Source organism: Dipodomys spectabilis, unplaced genomic scaffold (assembly GCF_019054845.1).
Source record: "Dipodomys spectabilis isolate Male_0828 unplaced genomic scaffold, ASM1905484v1 ptg000069l, whole genome shotgun sequence".
Lineage (NCBI taxonomy): Eukaryota > Metazoa > Chordata > Mammalia > Rodentia > Heteromyidae > Dipodomys > Dipodomys spectabilis.
Genome location: NW_024870746.1, coordinates 25,349,801 through 25,364,413, shown reverse-complemented (window position 1 = coordinate 25,364,413; position 14,613 = coordinate 25,349,801). Strand labels below are relative to the sequence as shown.

General features: G+C 44.9%; 1 protein-coding gene across 1 annotated transcript; it reads right to left on the bottom strand.

The window, feature by feature from the left end:
• Positions 1–3,780: 3,780 nt before the first annotated feature.
• On the bottom strand, positions 3,781–12,618 carry Ppp1r15b (protein phosphatase 1 regulatory subunit 15B). The gene is given in 3 exon segments (XM_042681704.1): positions 3,781–6,393; positions 6,395–6,571; positions 10,365–12,618. Coding segments are annotated over 3 exon segments (2,046 nt in total). The 5' UTR covers positions 12,180–12,618; the 3' UTR covers positions 3,781–6,339.
• Between the last annotated feature and the right edge of the window lie 1,995 nt (positions 12,619–14,613).

Sequence of the window (14,613 nt, the reverse complement as noted above, 5' to 3'; positions counted from 1 at the left end):
TAAGGTTCACGGTTTAAAATCAGCCCAGGCAAGAAAAGTCCAGGAGACTCTTATCTCCAATTAACCACCAGAAAACCGGAAGTGGCATTATGGCTCAAGTGGTAGGGCACTAGCCTTGAGCTGAAGAACGCAGGGTCAGTGCCCAGGCCTGGAGTTCAAGCCCCAAGATGGATGAAAAGAAAAGGAAACTTATTAACGCATTAACAAATAGTTGTTCTCTAACTCGCAGGTGCAGTGCTAGGCTCCAGCTCATCACAAGATTACTCTCTTGGGGTTAGAGCCTAGTGAGGGTGGGCGAACCCCCCCAAAAAAAAAAAAAAAACCACTGGAAGTGTTAACAAGATGAGGTCAGAGGGAAAGGGAAAGGTAATAGGAGAAGTGGGGAATACATAGGGTCCTCAGATGTCCCTTGGAGGTGATATTTGAGATCCAAAGGGGAGCTAGTCTTCTCATGATGAAATTTGTTTTTAAAAACAACCATTCCTGGGAAGGTGGCTCAGTGGTAGAGTGCTTACCTTGCATGCATGAGGCCCTGAGTTCGATTCCTCAGCACCACATAAACGGAAAAAGCCGGCAGTGGTGCTGTGGCTCAAGTGGTAGAGCACCAGCCTTGAGCTGAAGAGCTCAAGGATAGCGCCAGGCCCAGAGTTCAAGCCCCACAACCGACCAAAAAAAAAAAAAAATCCCAGAAAATACATCCCATGTCTTTTTCAAAACTCCTTCAAGATTCTCCTTTGTTTCCTGCCTTCAAAACCAAAATAATGAACCTCCCCTCAAGTGACAACAAATTTCACTCAAAACAGAATCATTAGCCAGGTGCTGGTGGCTCACACCTATAATCCTAGCTACTCAGGAGGCTGGGATATGAAGATCCTGGTTCAAAGCCAGCCCAGGAAGTAAAATCCATGACTCTTATCTCCAATTAACCATCAGAAAACTGAAGTGGTGTTGTGGCTCAAAGTGGTAGAGTACTAGCCTTGAGCAAAAGAGCTCAGGAACAATGCCCAGGCCCTAAACTCAAGCCCCATGAACACACACACACACACACACACACACACACACACACACACACACACACACACACACACACACACTCCAGCTGTGTGAGCTAGGTGCTTAATGGCTCACACCTGTAATCCTAGATACACACACACACACACACACACACACACACACACACACACACACACACACACACACACACACACACACACACACACCAGCTGTGTGAGCTAGGTGCTTAATGGCTCACACCTGTAATCCTAGAAAACAGACTGGGCAGGCAGAAGTCTGTGACTCATCCCCAAGTTAACCACCAAAAAGCTGGAAATGGAGCTCAAATGGTAGCGTTACTAGCCTTGAGCTAAAAAAAAAAAAAAAAACTCACTAACAAAGTCTATGCCCTGAGTTCAAGCCCCAGTACCAGCAAACAAACAAAAACAGTAAACAGAAAAAAAAATCAAACAGCACTTTTTTTTTTTTGTCAGTCCTGGGGCTTGATTTCTGGCCCTGGGTGCTGTCCCTCAGCTCTTCAGCTCAAAGCAAGTGCTCTACCACTTGAGCCACAGCACCATTTCCAGTTTTCTGGTGGTTTATTGGAGATAAGAGTCTCATGGACTTTCTTCCCTGAGCTGGCTTTGAACCACAATTCTCAGATCTCAGCCTCCCGAGTAGTAGCTAGTGTCACAGGCGTGAGCCACCAATGCCTGGCTCACAAACAGCATTATGTCATCTTTTCCCCCAAACATCTTTAGTCAGGTCTCGGAGAACAAATGTTTACTTAACATTGTTAAAGCGCTGATGTCCAGAGCTCTGGGCCATAGTTCTTGTTGGGTAGTAGCGTTACAGTTGTGGGGTTTTGGTTTTTTTGTCAGTTGTGGGACTTGAACCCTGGGCCTAGGCACTGTCCAGACAGCCTCCTGAGTAGCTAGGATTACAGGTGTGAGCCACCAAACCCTGGCAATAATGTGTACTTTTATTTTTATTTTTAGTCAGTGATGGGGCTTGAACTCTGGGCCTGGGTGCTGTCCCTCAGCTCTTCAGCTCAAGGCTAGCACTCTACCACTTGAGCTACAGCACCACTTCCAGCTTTTTCTTTTTTCTGCTTATGTGGTGTTGAGGAATTGAACCCAAGGCCTCATGCATGCAAGGCAAGCAGTCTACCACTGAGACACCTTCCCAGCCCAACTTCCAGCTTTTTCTGTGTATGTGGTACTGAGAAATCCAATCCAGGGCTTCATGCATGCAATGCAAGCACTCTACCACTAACTAGGCCACCTTCCCAGCCCTATGCGTATTTTAAAATTAAAAATAAGGGTCTTTCCATTTTTACTTTAAAAAGATATGTAAAAGTCCAAAGGAAGTCTCCAAAGGAAAATATGCCAGACCATCAAATTCTCAAATCTCCATGCAACTATCAAAACTCGAGACTATCCATCAAAACCTGCTTTGAACTTCAGATTGGAGGGCTGGTGCTGTAACTGGGTGGCAGGGTACTTGCCAGGCATACCAAGGCTCTGTGTTCCATCTCCAGTACTACAGAAATAATGTAAAAATAACAAATTCTCAAATATCAGGATAGGGAATAAATGTGGCTTGTCATCAATGTGGCTGCTTTCATGCACTTTCCAAAACTGCTTAAATTGGCCCCAATTTGTAAATAACCTAGGATTAATTCAATTTGTATATTATTTGTGACTGTTCTCTTGCCTGTGTGGGGAGGGGGGGTGTACGCGCGCATGCGTGCATAACTCAGGACTGCAAGTTTGTGAGGCAGGTGCTCTACTTGAGTCATACTTGCAGTCCTCAGAAACATTTTAGTAACTTTTCAGTAACTGGGAAGATCCAAATGCTTTGGCTTAAGAATGTTATTCCTACCACTAAAATGGGGTACATTTTTCTTCAGAGTAAATAGTTGTTTTTCCTGATACGATCATCACATTCAGCTTTGCAATACCATGTTAATATGCACTGACACTTTACTGTTGCCTATGAGTAGTTATGCCCATATGAATTTGACTACTCCTATGAATATTCCATTTATCTTCTTTGTAGAACTGGAGCTGGAGCTAACTTCAGAATTAAACTGGCTCTTAGATGTTCATTCTTAAGCAAATTCTTTTACTAAAACATGGTTCCCAGGTTTTGTTTTTATACTGACTTGAACTTAGGGTCTCATGATGTTAGCTTTTTCACTGTCTGGCATTCTACTTAAGCCACGGTCTCATTTCTGGCTTTTTGCTGGTTAAGTGGAGATAAGAGTCTCCTGGATTTGTCTGCCCTGGCCAGCTTTGAAATGCAATGATCAGACCTCAAGCTTCCAGAATAGCTAGGGTTTACAGTAGCTGGCTGCATAGTATTTACCTTCGTACCACTCTTCCCCCCTCAACAGGCTGAAGTTAACTCACCCATCAAAATCCAGTCAGCATTCAATCTACAGTGCTTCCACAATATGGATTTCACCCTGAAAAACCTGTGTAGGAATTCTAAAACCAATGTCAGAACACTCAAAAAAAAAAAAAAAAAAAAATCATGACCAGGTGCCAATGACTCACACCTATACTCCTAGCTACTCAGGAGCCTGACATCGAAGGATTATGGTTTAAAGCCGGCCTAGGCAGGATCATAAGACTCTGATCTCCAATTTAACACCAAAAAAAGCCAGAAGTGGAGCTGTAGTTCAAGTCTAGCTTTGAGCAAAAAAGCCCAGGCCCTGAGTTCAAGCCCCAGGACTGGTACAAAAAGACAAAAAAAAAAAAAAAAAAAAAAAATCACATATACTTAATGATTGCAAATATATTTATTACAATTTACAGATTAGTTAACAGGTATATATACAAATAGAATTTCAACAATAAAATTCCAACAGACTGGCTACATTTAAATCACTGGATCTGAAGAAGCCAATTAGAAGTCTGCCAGTACCTAAACTTCACCTTCCATAAATTATAAAAAAATAAAATCTGATGGGTTTGACTTCTAGTTAGATGGAAGAGGTGTTATCACATTTCATCACTGAGAAATAGAAATGCTATCTGTCTATACAAAGCTCTTCTCATGATACATTCACATGTAAAGCACCATGACATGACTTTAATGTATAAAATGTGCTCGAAAGACCTTCAGGCATTTTATTCTTAAACATTGGTTAAGGGACTCTTAATATAGAGAAATTGGATAAACCGACAAGAATTTTGCCTTGCTCCTTCAGTCCAATTTTTTTTTTTTTTTTTTTTTGGAGACAGGTCTTATCATACCTATCCGTCTGGCCTTAAGAGTTGCTATGTAGGCTAGGCTGACCTTAAACTTGAGATCCTCTTGCTTTAGCCTTGCAAGTGCTGAGATTACAGGCATGTACAACCATGCCCAGCTTCAATCTAATTTTTAGCTTACTCTAAGCCTGGTAGCCAGGAAAACCACTGTACAAATTATAGGCAATATTTCTTTTTCATTTGGTGGCATGGGGGATTGAATTTAGGGTCTTGTGCTCAAAAAGCAACTTACAGTTGAGCCCTAGTCCAGACTAATTTATGGTCCCTTTGTCGTCATCACAATCTTATCACTTCTAAAGGAGAGAGGAAGACATGGGAGATTCTGAACCAGGCTTTTACTTTTCTGCAAGTGGGAGCAGTCTCAAGAGAAATCCAACAAGTGTAAAGACGTCCTATCACTTTAAAATTCACAGATGTGCTAGATTTCAGAAACACAAAATGTAACTGAAGTTTCAAATCATCTAGTATGCTTAGTCTTATTTTAAAAGACCACCTATGCATTATCACAAGGCTTTTACCTAAGTGAATGACCCAGGCCTGAAGCACCCTTGTTTTTCCATTGTGTTTTACCAGACTCTGTGGTTGCCTACGTGGAGGGACCCAAGCCCCAAGGTCTCTTCAATAACTTAGCCAGCTTCCATATGCTGTACTCTCAGTGTGTATAGTAATGAATATATATACACTAACACCGGAGGCAGATCTCGAGAGCAAACCAGATGGGAATAAAATGACCAGGTAGATCATAAACTGAGGTAGTAACCCTACAAGCACTTCTGAAAAACTCATCCCTATACTGAAGTTAAGTTCAAAATAAGTGGTCTTCTAACCTCCTGTGGTGGGAGACATGGAGTAAAAACTGACCATCAGAGCTAACCCAACAGATGCACACCATGGAAAGCTAGCTAAATGAAACAAGCATAATCAATCAATGCAAAGACTTCAATAGTAAACTTTGGACTAAAGGTATTAAGACTTGCAAGTTGTTAAATCTAGTTCTTCCTTTCCTGAAACTAGAGGCTTTGCCATTGCTTTTCTATTATTAAAATAGCAGAATGCAATAAACCTGGATACTGACTGGAGCTTCTTTTCCATTTCACACTTGTAGATTCAGAGCTGCCCAGCCCCAAGTTTAGTGTCACCCTGACAGGTTTTGAAAGTGACAGTGCTGAGGTGTGGTGTTGAATAACACTGATCTTCTTTTGAGAGCGTATACTATAAAAACAAAACTCTTATTTGCCTCTAAAGGTGAAAAAACCACTTAGGATGCAGTGTTTACTTTCTCAAGTGTTTTACAATTTCTCACTGTGGAAAGATACAAAGAACTACAGTAACTGGAGCTACAGTAACAGAACTGGAGCTACAGTAACAGAAAACTCCAAAAACAGTCTGCACAGAAATAAAATATACTAGATGCTAAGATTTGGCAGATAGACACAGCTTTTTCAAAGCTGCAGAGATTCCTCTAAGGGCAGGGTTTTCTGGCAGTCATTGGAAACATCTTAAGTAAAATTGGTAGAAAAATTCACCACATTTTCAACAATAGTCACCTTTAAAACAAGAAAAAAGTGGCATGATATAATGTGCTTTTAGTATGTCATGAAGATTATTATTTTGCAGCCTTAAGGTAAAGGGGCCTAATCAACAGAGAGAAAAAACAGAAAAACATAAAAGCCCATTAATTTAGGAATATTGGTAAAAATTAGGAGCCTAATAATTTTGGACAAATGTACAAATTAGAACTGAAAATGGGCTTTAAAGCCCTATATTGTTTCCCAAGAAAGTAAATTTTAAAGTGCAAAGTTACAACTCAAAAGGTCTCCCTGTTCACTTCAAGCAAACAAAGAACATTTAAAAAACATCCAACTAAACTGAAAAGGGGAGGACCAAAAATCACAGATCCTTCATTATCAGAGCTGACCGTAAGCCTGCATATTTCTAATGGGATATGTTGTGAAAATTAAACTATTTCACGGGAACCAATTTTATATCTCTTTAAAGAAAAAAAGTCAATATTTGTTTTTATCTTTTTAAGCCTCTTAAGAGGTAGTGTATGCAAGGCTACACACTATCAACTCATCTTAACATTGTTTGAAAACAGTAAGTCCTTCAAAGCACACTTCTTGGAGTCTATTAAACATTCTTTCTCTGTGCTCAAATGTCAAGCAATATCCAATAGCAACTTCTGTTTCTTGAATTCGTTTCTGGAACCTGCATCCATCTCTTGCAAATTCTTCCCATGGTCCTTTGCGATCCTCATCACCACTTATGTAATACTCTGTAACTTCTTCAAGGAAGGTTACCTACGAAGACAAAGACTCACTTCAATACCACTACATCCATGGAAGCCAATATTCTTATAGAAAACTTTTAAACAATATTATTTTATTTTTCATTTTTGAAGAGTTTTCACTTTTCAGTATTGGCCAATTGTTGAGATTTTTGGCAGTTCCTTTTATAATCATATTAGAGAAGAGAAAGTTACTTAATAAACAAACTATAGTAAAATTGGTTCTTTTAGGATGTTACTACATGAGACTTTGTAAGACTAACAAAAGAAAAAAGATCCTCTTCTTTGTATCTAGTATGCTAACATACACAGGTTTATAACCCCTTATCTGAATTGCTTGGGACCAGTAGTATTTCAGATTTCAGAGTTTACTGCATCTTGGAATATGTTCATATACTCTGCTTTTTTTTTTTTTTTTGGGGGGGGGGTCTGGTAGTGGGGTCTGAACTCTGGGCCTGGGCGCTGTCCCTCGGCACTTCAGCTCAAGGCTAGTGCTCTACCACTTGAGCCACAGCGCCACTTCTGCCCTTTTCTGCTTATGTGGTGCTGAGGAATCGAACCCAGGGCCTCAGGCATGCAAGGCAAGCGCTCTACCACTGAGCCACCTTCCCAGCCCCATCATACACTTTGCTTTTATCCTTAAGTGAAATCCAAATGCTTCAAAATAAAAAAAGGTTAGTTTCATGTTGGCACCCAAAAACTTAACATTAGGGTGGGAGCAGGGGGTAGAGATATGTAGCTCAGTTGGAAAGCATTTGCTTAGCACAGGAAAGAGCCTGGATCCAATCTAGGGGTTACTAGGGGGAAGGGGGAATCTGATTCCAGCACTGGGGAGACTGAGGCAATAAGAGCTCAAGTATAAGGTCAGTCTGGTCAACAAGTGAAAGACCTGTCTCCAAAGGGGGGAAAAAAAAAGGTTTCAGATTTTGGATTTTCACATTAGAGAGGCTCAACCAATACATGAAATTGTCCATACCATAACATACATGACAAAGAATGAATGACAATCCTACTTAATTCTTACTAAGGACATTTCCTCCTGAGGTACCAAACTCGGAAAGTTAAAAACTTGCATTAAAGCATGTTTAAATTACATCAGCTAATCCCGCAGAGGCCTACTCCTTTCCTTGCCTTTACATCAGGCTAGAGAATGCCCGTGAGGACAATTAATAGGTATGTAACACCTTACTAGATATTGCATTCTAATCATTACTCAATCGCTGTGTCATTAGGGTAGGGTTTGCCATATGCAAGCTCTTTTCAGAGTTTTCTCATTTTTTTTTCATTTTTCTTTTTTTTGGGGGGTCCAGTCATGGGGCCTGAACTCTGGGCTTGGCTCTTCAGATCAAGGCTAGTGCTCTACCACTTGAGCCACAGCGCCACTTCCGGCTTTTTTCTTTTTGCTTATGTGGTGCTGAGGAATTGAACCCAGGGCCTCAGGCATGCAAGGCAAGCGCTCTACCACTGAGCCACCTTCCCAGCCCCCAGAGTTTTCTCATTTTTATTACCATTTAATCCTCCCATCAACCCTATGAGGTCAACTAGCAAGCCCAGACCACCCAGTATCTAAGGGGTGTAAACAGGATCCAGGCTGTCTGGCTCCATAATCTGCACTACATTTTGCCAGCACAGAAAGTATTTCAAACTCCTAGAACTGAAGCTTCTAAATTAAGGCACTACCCATTATTCCCATAAACCTCAAGAATGGCATAGTCAACAGCTGTCCTACGTTTTATCATATTTAGACACATTCTTTTGTAACTTTGTTTCTAATTCAGCCAAAAGTAATATCTTCTTCACTAGTTTCATTTTACTCAATAAGCAACTGAGATGAGAAACTGGACTGGTCCAGTTTTATTTACTCATTTCATTTAAACTTGGAGTAAACTGGGCTGGGGTACAACTCAGAAGTAAAGCCAATTCAAGAGGCTCTAGGTTTAATTCCCAGCATGGCAAAAATAGAAAACAATACATCTTGCAAACAGATGTCCCCATCAGATAAATGGTGGATCAAAGCCAAGCTGGGCTGCCTCCCCTATCTCTTAGCACCAAAACACTCAGGAGTAGAATCTCAGACGCCACGTGCTCACCCCATTTTGTGTCTGTTCTCAACTAAACAAATCATTTTGTCAGGGGCTCCTTATAAACTTGCTTCACAATAAAGATACCCAAGTGTTTGGGGGAGATTTCTTCCCAATTAATAACTTCACAGTACAATAAGTCATGAAAAGAAACAAAGCAATTCAAAAGATTCACAAAACTAAAATTAACTACACAGCCATTTAAATAGTAAAATACACCCAAGAAGTTTTTTTTGTTTTTTTTTTGGGGGGGGGGGAGGGGGGGGGGAGGTTCCGGTCGTGCCACCGGAACTCTGGGCCTGGGCGCTGTCCCTCAGCTCTTCAGCTCAAGGCTAGCTCTCTACCACTTGAGCCACAGTGCCACTTCCGGCTTTTTTTTTCTTTTTGCTTATGTGGTGCTGGGGAATCAAACCCAGGGCCTCAGGCATGCAAGGCAAGCACTCTACCACTCAGCCACCTTCCCAGCCCCCCCCCCCCCCCCAAGAAGTTTTTAAGACTAGGCCAGGAATAGGAAGCAACTACCCAAACCAAGTAAGTAACCATCCATGGTTCACTTAAACTTATAACTGGACACTGTTAACTTGTAATCTTTTTCCTTTATAAAAGCCTTTACCATTTCCTGTAGCTTTCAACTGCCAATCAAAAAGCTATTAATGTCAAAAGAGATTGGTATTGGGCTGGGAAGGTGGCTCAGTGGTAAAGCGCTTGCCTTGCATGCTTGAGGCCCTGGGTTCGATTCCTCAGCACCCATAAGCAAAAAACAAGCTGGAAGTGGTGATGTGGCTCAAGTGGTAGAGCGCTAGCCTTGAGCTGAACAGCTGAGGGGCAGTGCCCAGGCTCAGAGTTCAGGCCCACGACCGGACCCAAAATAAAAGAGATTGGTATTACCTCTCTAGGTTTCAATGGACAGGAGTAACATTTGCCATGCACATAAAGTACTACATACTTGCAAACAAAAGGCCACATACAAAACTAATGTAGGCTGGGAATGTGGCTTAGTGGTAGAATGCTTGCCTAGAATACATGAAGTCCTGGGGTGGATTCCTCAGTATCACATATACAGAAAGAGCCAGAAGTGGTGCTGTGGCTTAAGTGGTAGAGTGCTAGCCTTAAGCAAAAGCAGCTCAGGGACAATGCCCAGGCCTTCAGTTCAAGCCCTGGGGACTGGCAAAAAAAAAAAAGTATTGTAAAACTCCTTAGCTAGAATAGAACGTTCTTGATCTATGAAAACTAAATCATGCACACATGAGTATTTCTGTCCCAATAAAAAGAGAGAACTTGGGCTGGGCACCGGTGGCTCACGCCTGTCATCCTAACTACTCAGAAGGCTGAGATCTGAGGCTCATGGTTCGAAGCCAACGCTCGGCAGAAAAGTCCATGAGACTTATCTCCAGTTAACCACCAGAAAACTGGAATTGGCGTTGTGGCAAGTGGTAGAGTGTTTGCCTTGAGCTGAGGGGCAGAACCCAGGCCCAAAGTTCAAGTCCCAGGACTGACCAGAACAAAAACAAAAATTGAAACTTATAGTTGGCAAACCCAAAGCCACCAACCCAAATTGAAACACTATCTCGTAACATCTACTGGAATCTTTCTCTTGGCTAAGTTACTTGAACATTTCTCAATGCAAACAGGAACTTAAGAATACTTTCCCAAAAACATGCACAATTATGCATAAAATCATAAAGCTATCAAAACTCATTTCTAAGCATGTTAAAGGATACAAACCTTTTTTCTTTTGAGATGTGTGTGTCTGTCTCCAGAAAGAATATCACGATGAACCAAGTCTGGAGATTCATTTTCTTGGCTCCCTAAAAGTTCCACTTTACAAGAAAGTAAAGTATGACACTCAGAAATGGCCACTATAGACTCAGAAGGGCTCTTTGAGTCACAACAGCCTTTCCAGTTTTTCCCTGATGTTTGAAAAGGAGCCTTAAAATTTAAAAGGTTGTAGGGGTCATCAGAATTACAGAAAGAGTTCCACAGTTTAAGACTCTCTGCCTCATCTGCACTAGATTCCCAGTCATCATCCTCTCCAGAATAACCATCAGGAGTCTCATCAGGAAGGGGAGAGTTCCGCAGATCGGACTTGCCAGACAAATCCTTCCCCGTATCAGAAGAGGCTCCAGGAACAATTCTGGAAGCAGTCTGAATTGTGGCTGTAAAGTTTTGGGGATTATAAGGATCGACACTGTAGAAAGAGTTCCAAAGTCCCACAGAGTTTCCTTCAAGGTCTGATGACAGTGAGCCATCACTATCAAAACCATCATCCTCAGCTTCTTCATCCCAACTCTCGCCTTCTGACTCCGAACTTGTTTCCGGGTCACTAGATGCACCTCCCAAAATGTAATCAATCAGTTTGTTATTACAAGCTGGCCGCGCTGAAATGGGAAAGTCATTCTCCATGGCAGAGAAGTCAACGACACCGATTTGGTCCTCTTCACGTTCTTTCTCTCCGAGTACCTCGCTTTCCGAAAGGTCTGGCTTCGGCAGAACAAGTTGAGCCTCCCCGGGTGTCCCAGGAATGACTCCAGCAGGGGCTGAGTTCTCTGCGCAGGGTTTCAGATCCATCCGGAGAAGGCTGTGCTCCTCCTCCAGGCTGTGGTAGCCATTATCTTGGTCAGGCGTGGGTAACTCTTGGCCCTTGTGAGCCTGCTGAAGGAATTCCAGCCGTTTCATGCGAAGATGGTGGATTTCGGGAAGGCCTTCTCTGGAAAGCGGTGGACACTCCTGCCACGAGGCTGCACAGATCTCTGCTCGCAGTGGTTGGGGTTGACAAGGGTCCTCAGACAGGCAGCTGTTTTCGGAGGCTAGTGTCTGGAACTCAACGAGCTCGCCGCTTGCCACGCTGTTCTGACTGCTGAGCTCTAGATAGGGAAGGCAGTTCAGGTAAGAGTGGTTCAGCAAATAAGAGACTACGTTGAAATTGCCTAAGCGCTGAATGTTGAGAGACCCGGAGGGCGAAGTGCCAAGTTCTTGGTCAAAGAACAGACGGGCTTGAAGGCTACTGGGCAACAGCTCTACCCCCCACAGCTGCTGCTCCAGGAACAAAGTGTGCGCCGCCGAGTCCAAAGGCCTTCCCTTGGCTTTGAGTTCCAAGTCTAGGTCCGAGGATGGGCAATGCCAGAGGAGCCCCTCCTCTGACCAATCCAGGGGACGGGCGACCGGATCGTCCGAAGGGTCCCGTCGCAGAGAGTTCAAAGCCTTCCGCGCGGTGGGAGTGGCTGGCTCCCCGCGTCCCCTCAGGGCTCTCAGAGTACTGTAGCCTCCGGCGAAATCCAACCATCTGGTCGGAATCACGCTACCGAAAAGCTGGCTCCAAATCAGCAGCTTCTGGAGCAAGCCGGGCAGCGGTGCGAGGAGCTGGGAAAGCAGTCTCACCCAGTAGCTGGTCCGAGCCTCGGGCTGGGCGGAAGAAGGCAGGGGAGGGTCCCCGGAGTTCACAGGGGCGGGAGTGGCCTGACAGCGCCGCGGGAAGAAGGGCAGCCGGAGAGCGGCCCGCGGGCCGGGCCGTGGGCGCGGGCCGCGCGCACCGGGCTCCATCGCCGAGTCCGCGGCCGGCGTCTCTCGGGTGGGAGGTTCGGACGGGATCGCGAGGAGGCCTACACAGCCTCGGCGTTGCCCCGCGGCGGAGTCGGCACCCCAGGCCGGTGCTGGCGTCCGCGGAGGAGCCACACAAGGCCGCGGTTCCGGAAGCGGGCGGCGGACCCCGGAGCCCCGCGGCCCGCGGAGGAGGCGGCGGCCGGGGCGACTTCCATCCTGGCGGGGGACGCTGGTGTCTACTCCACGCGAGGTCTCCCCACCATAGGTAACGACCTTCTCGCGGCGGCGGCGACTCTCCGGGAGACACAGACCGTCACAACCCGCTGAGACAACGCGACGCCGGAAAGCTGGGGGAAGCCCAAAATGGCCGCAGGGCCGGAGCGAAGGGAGAACGCCGCGAGCCGCCGGAGGAGACGAAGGACGGTCGGCGTCTACGACACCAGCCCTGCGCCACCCAACGTCACAGGCAGTCTCGGGAGGCGGGCCCTTCCTCACTTCCGTCTAGCCGCTGATTGGTCACGCCCGAAATCCCAGCCGGCTTCCATACTCTCGGCGGGGCCGCTCGCACGCGGGAGGTTGCATCAGCCGGGCTCTGGCCGTGCGCGTGCGCAGTCGGTTCCCAGTAGTCTCCTAGGAGACCGCACCCTCCGCCGCCCTCTGGGTTAAAGGGTAGAGCTTGGGGAGGAGAAACGGTTCCTGGGATAACAGAATTCTCTCGCCTGTAATCTTAGCTACGCTGGAGGCTGAGATCTGAGGGTCCCGGTTCGAAGGCTTCCCGGGCAGGGAATCCTTGAGGCTCTTCTCATCAATTAAACACCGAAGAAGACGGAAGTGGAGCCATGGGTCAAGGGGTAGAGAGCTAGCCTTGAGCAGAAAAGTTCAGAGCCGGTGCCCAGGTTCTGAGTGCAGGTCCTAGGACTGACACACACACACACACACACACACACACACAAGAATTTCCCTTTTATGGGACTTGTTACGCAAATAGACATTCCGCTACGTAGAGTATTAAGTAGATCATCAGCCTGAGATCTCACCTGTGAGCTGGACAGTGCAGGATAAGTACAGACCACCTGTCGTGGAGACAGGGCCAAGAAAATGAATCCTGTATGCATTCCTGTCCCTCTGCCGCAGGGTTTCTTCATCACAGCTCAGCCTTGCCTGGAATCTAGGTTCAAGGTCTTTCAGCGTTCAACTGACATGTTCATAGCACATGAATGAGAACTCAGATGTTGACCACAAGTCATAAAGGGGACTAGAGTCTCATAACTGTTGACTTTCTTTTATGTTTCCAAGCAGGCTACATAGTCAACTCATTTACTTCCTGAGCAAACAGAATCGTGTAGTACTATGGTACCCAAAGAAGGAAGCCTAGGGGACCATTGTCCTTTTGGGGGAGAGGGGGAAAATTGACTGGTAATATTCATTGCTGTATTGTATTCTCTCATAGTTTGATCTCAGTTCATTTCCTTATTTCTGCTAAAATAATCCCTAGCTGTGAAGTCCAGTGGCTATTGCAAAAGGAAGTCAATAATTATGAGAACTAGGAAGTAAATGTGTTTTTTTTTGGGGGGGGGATCAAGGGGAGACCAGCTGCTCCTCCTCCTTTGTTGGGCCTTTTTAAGTAACATCTCCATCTTTCTTTTTTTTTTTTTTTTTGGGTCCGGTTTTGGGGCCTGAACTCTGGGCCTGGGCACTGTCCCTCAGCTCTTCAGCTCAAGGCTAGTGCTCTACCACTTGAGCCACAGCGCCACTTCCGGCTTTTTTTTTTCTTTGCTTATGTGGTGCTGAGGAATCGAACCCAGGGCCTCATGCATGCAAGGCAAGCGCTCTACCACTGAGCCACCTTCCCAGCCCCACAGCTCCATCTTTCTAGGAAACCAGGTCTTCAGTTTCTGTTGTTTGCCCTTTATGACCTTACTAGGAATATCTGAAAATATCTAATCTCTCAATCCTAAGAACTTTAGAAAAATGTTTTCATAAGAGAAAAGAGGTCCAAGTATGCAAATCAATTACTAGAAGCCTTAGTTCCTTCAGAGGAAAAGTGAGACTGATACTATTAGTTTCTCTTTCAATGTACTGGTGAGAATTTTAATATAGAGCTAGCCCAGAATGCAGGACACAAACATTAGCCAATGTTACAGTGCTGTTCTACTTTACAATCTTCCATTGTTTTCTGTTGCCTACAGAATAAAAGCTCTATTCAGCCTGTCCTCCACACAGTCTTCCAGCCTCCCCTTTCCTTTCCCTTTTCCCTTCCCTTCCCTTCCCTTCCTCTTTCTTCTACACCATCATTTCCTTATACTCTACACCTTTGGGCTTATCCATGCATGCTCTGGCTTCAGCCATTTCCTGGACTGTTCTGCACCAGGAAAGCTCCCACCTATTCCTGCTAAGTATCTATGCAAGCTTCAAGCTTGTATAATTGTCTGCT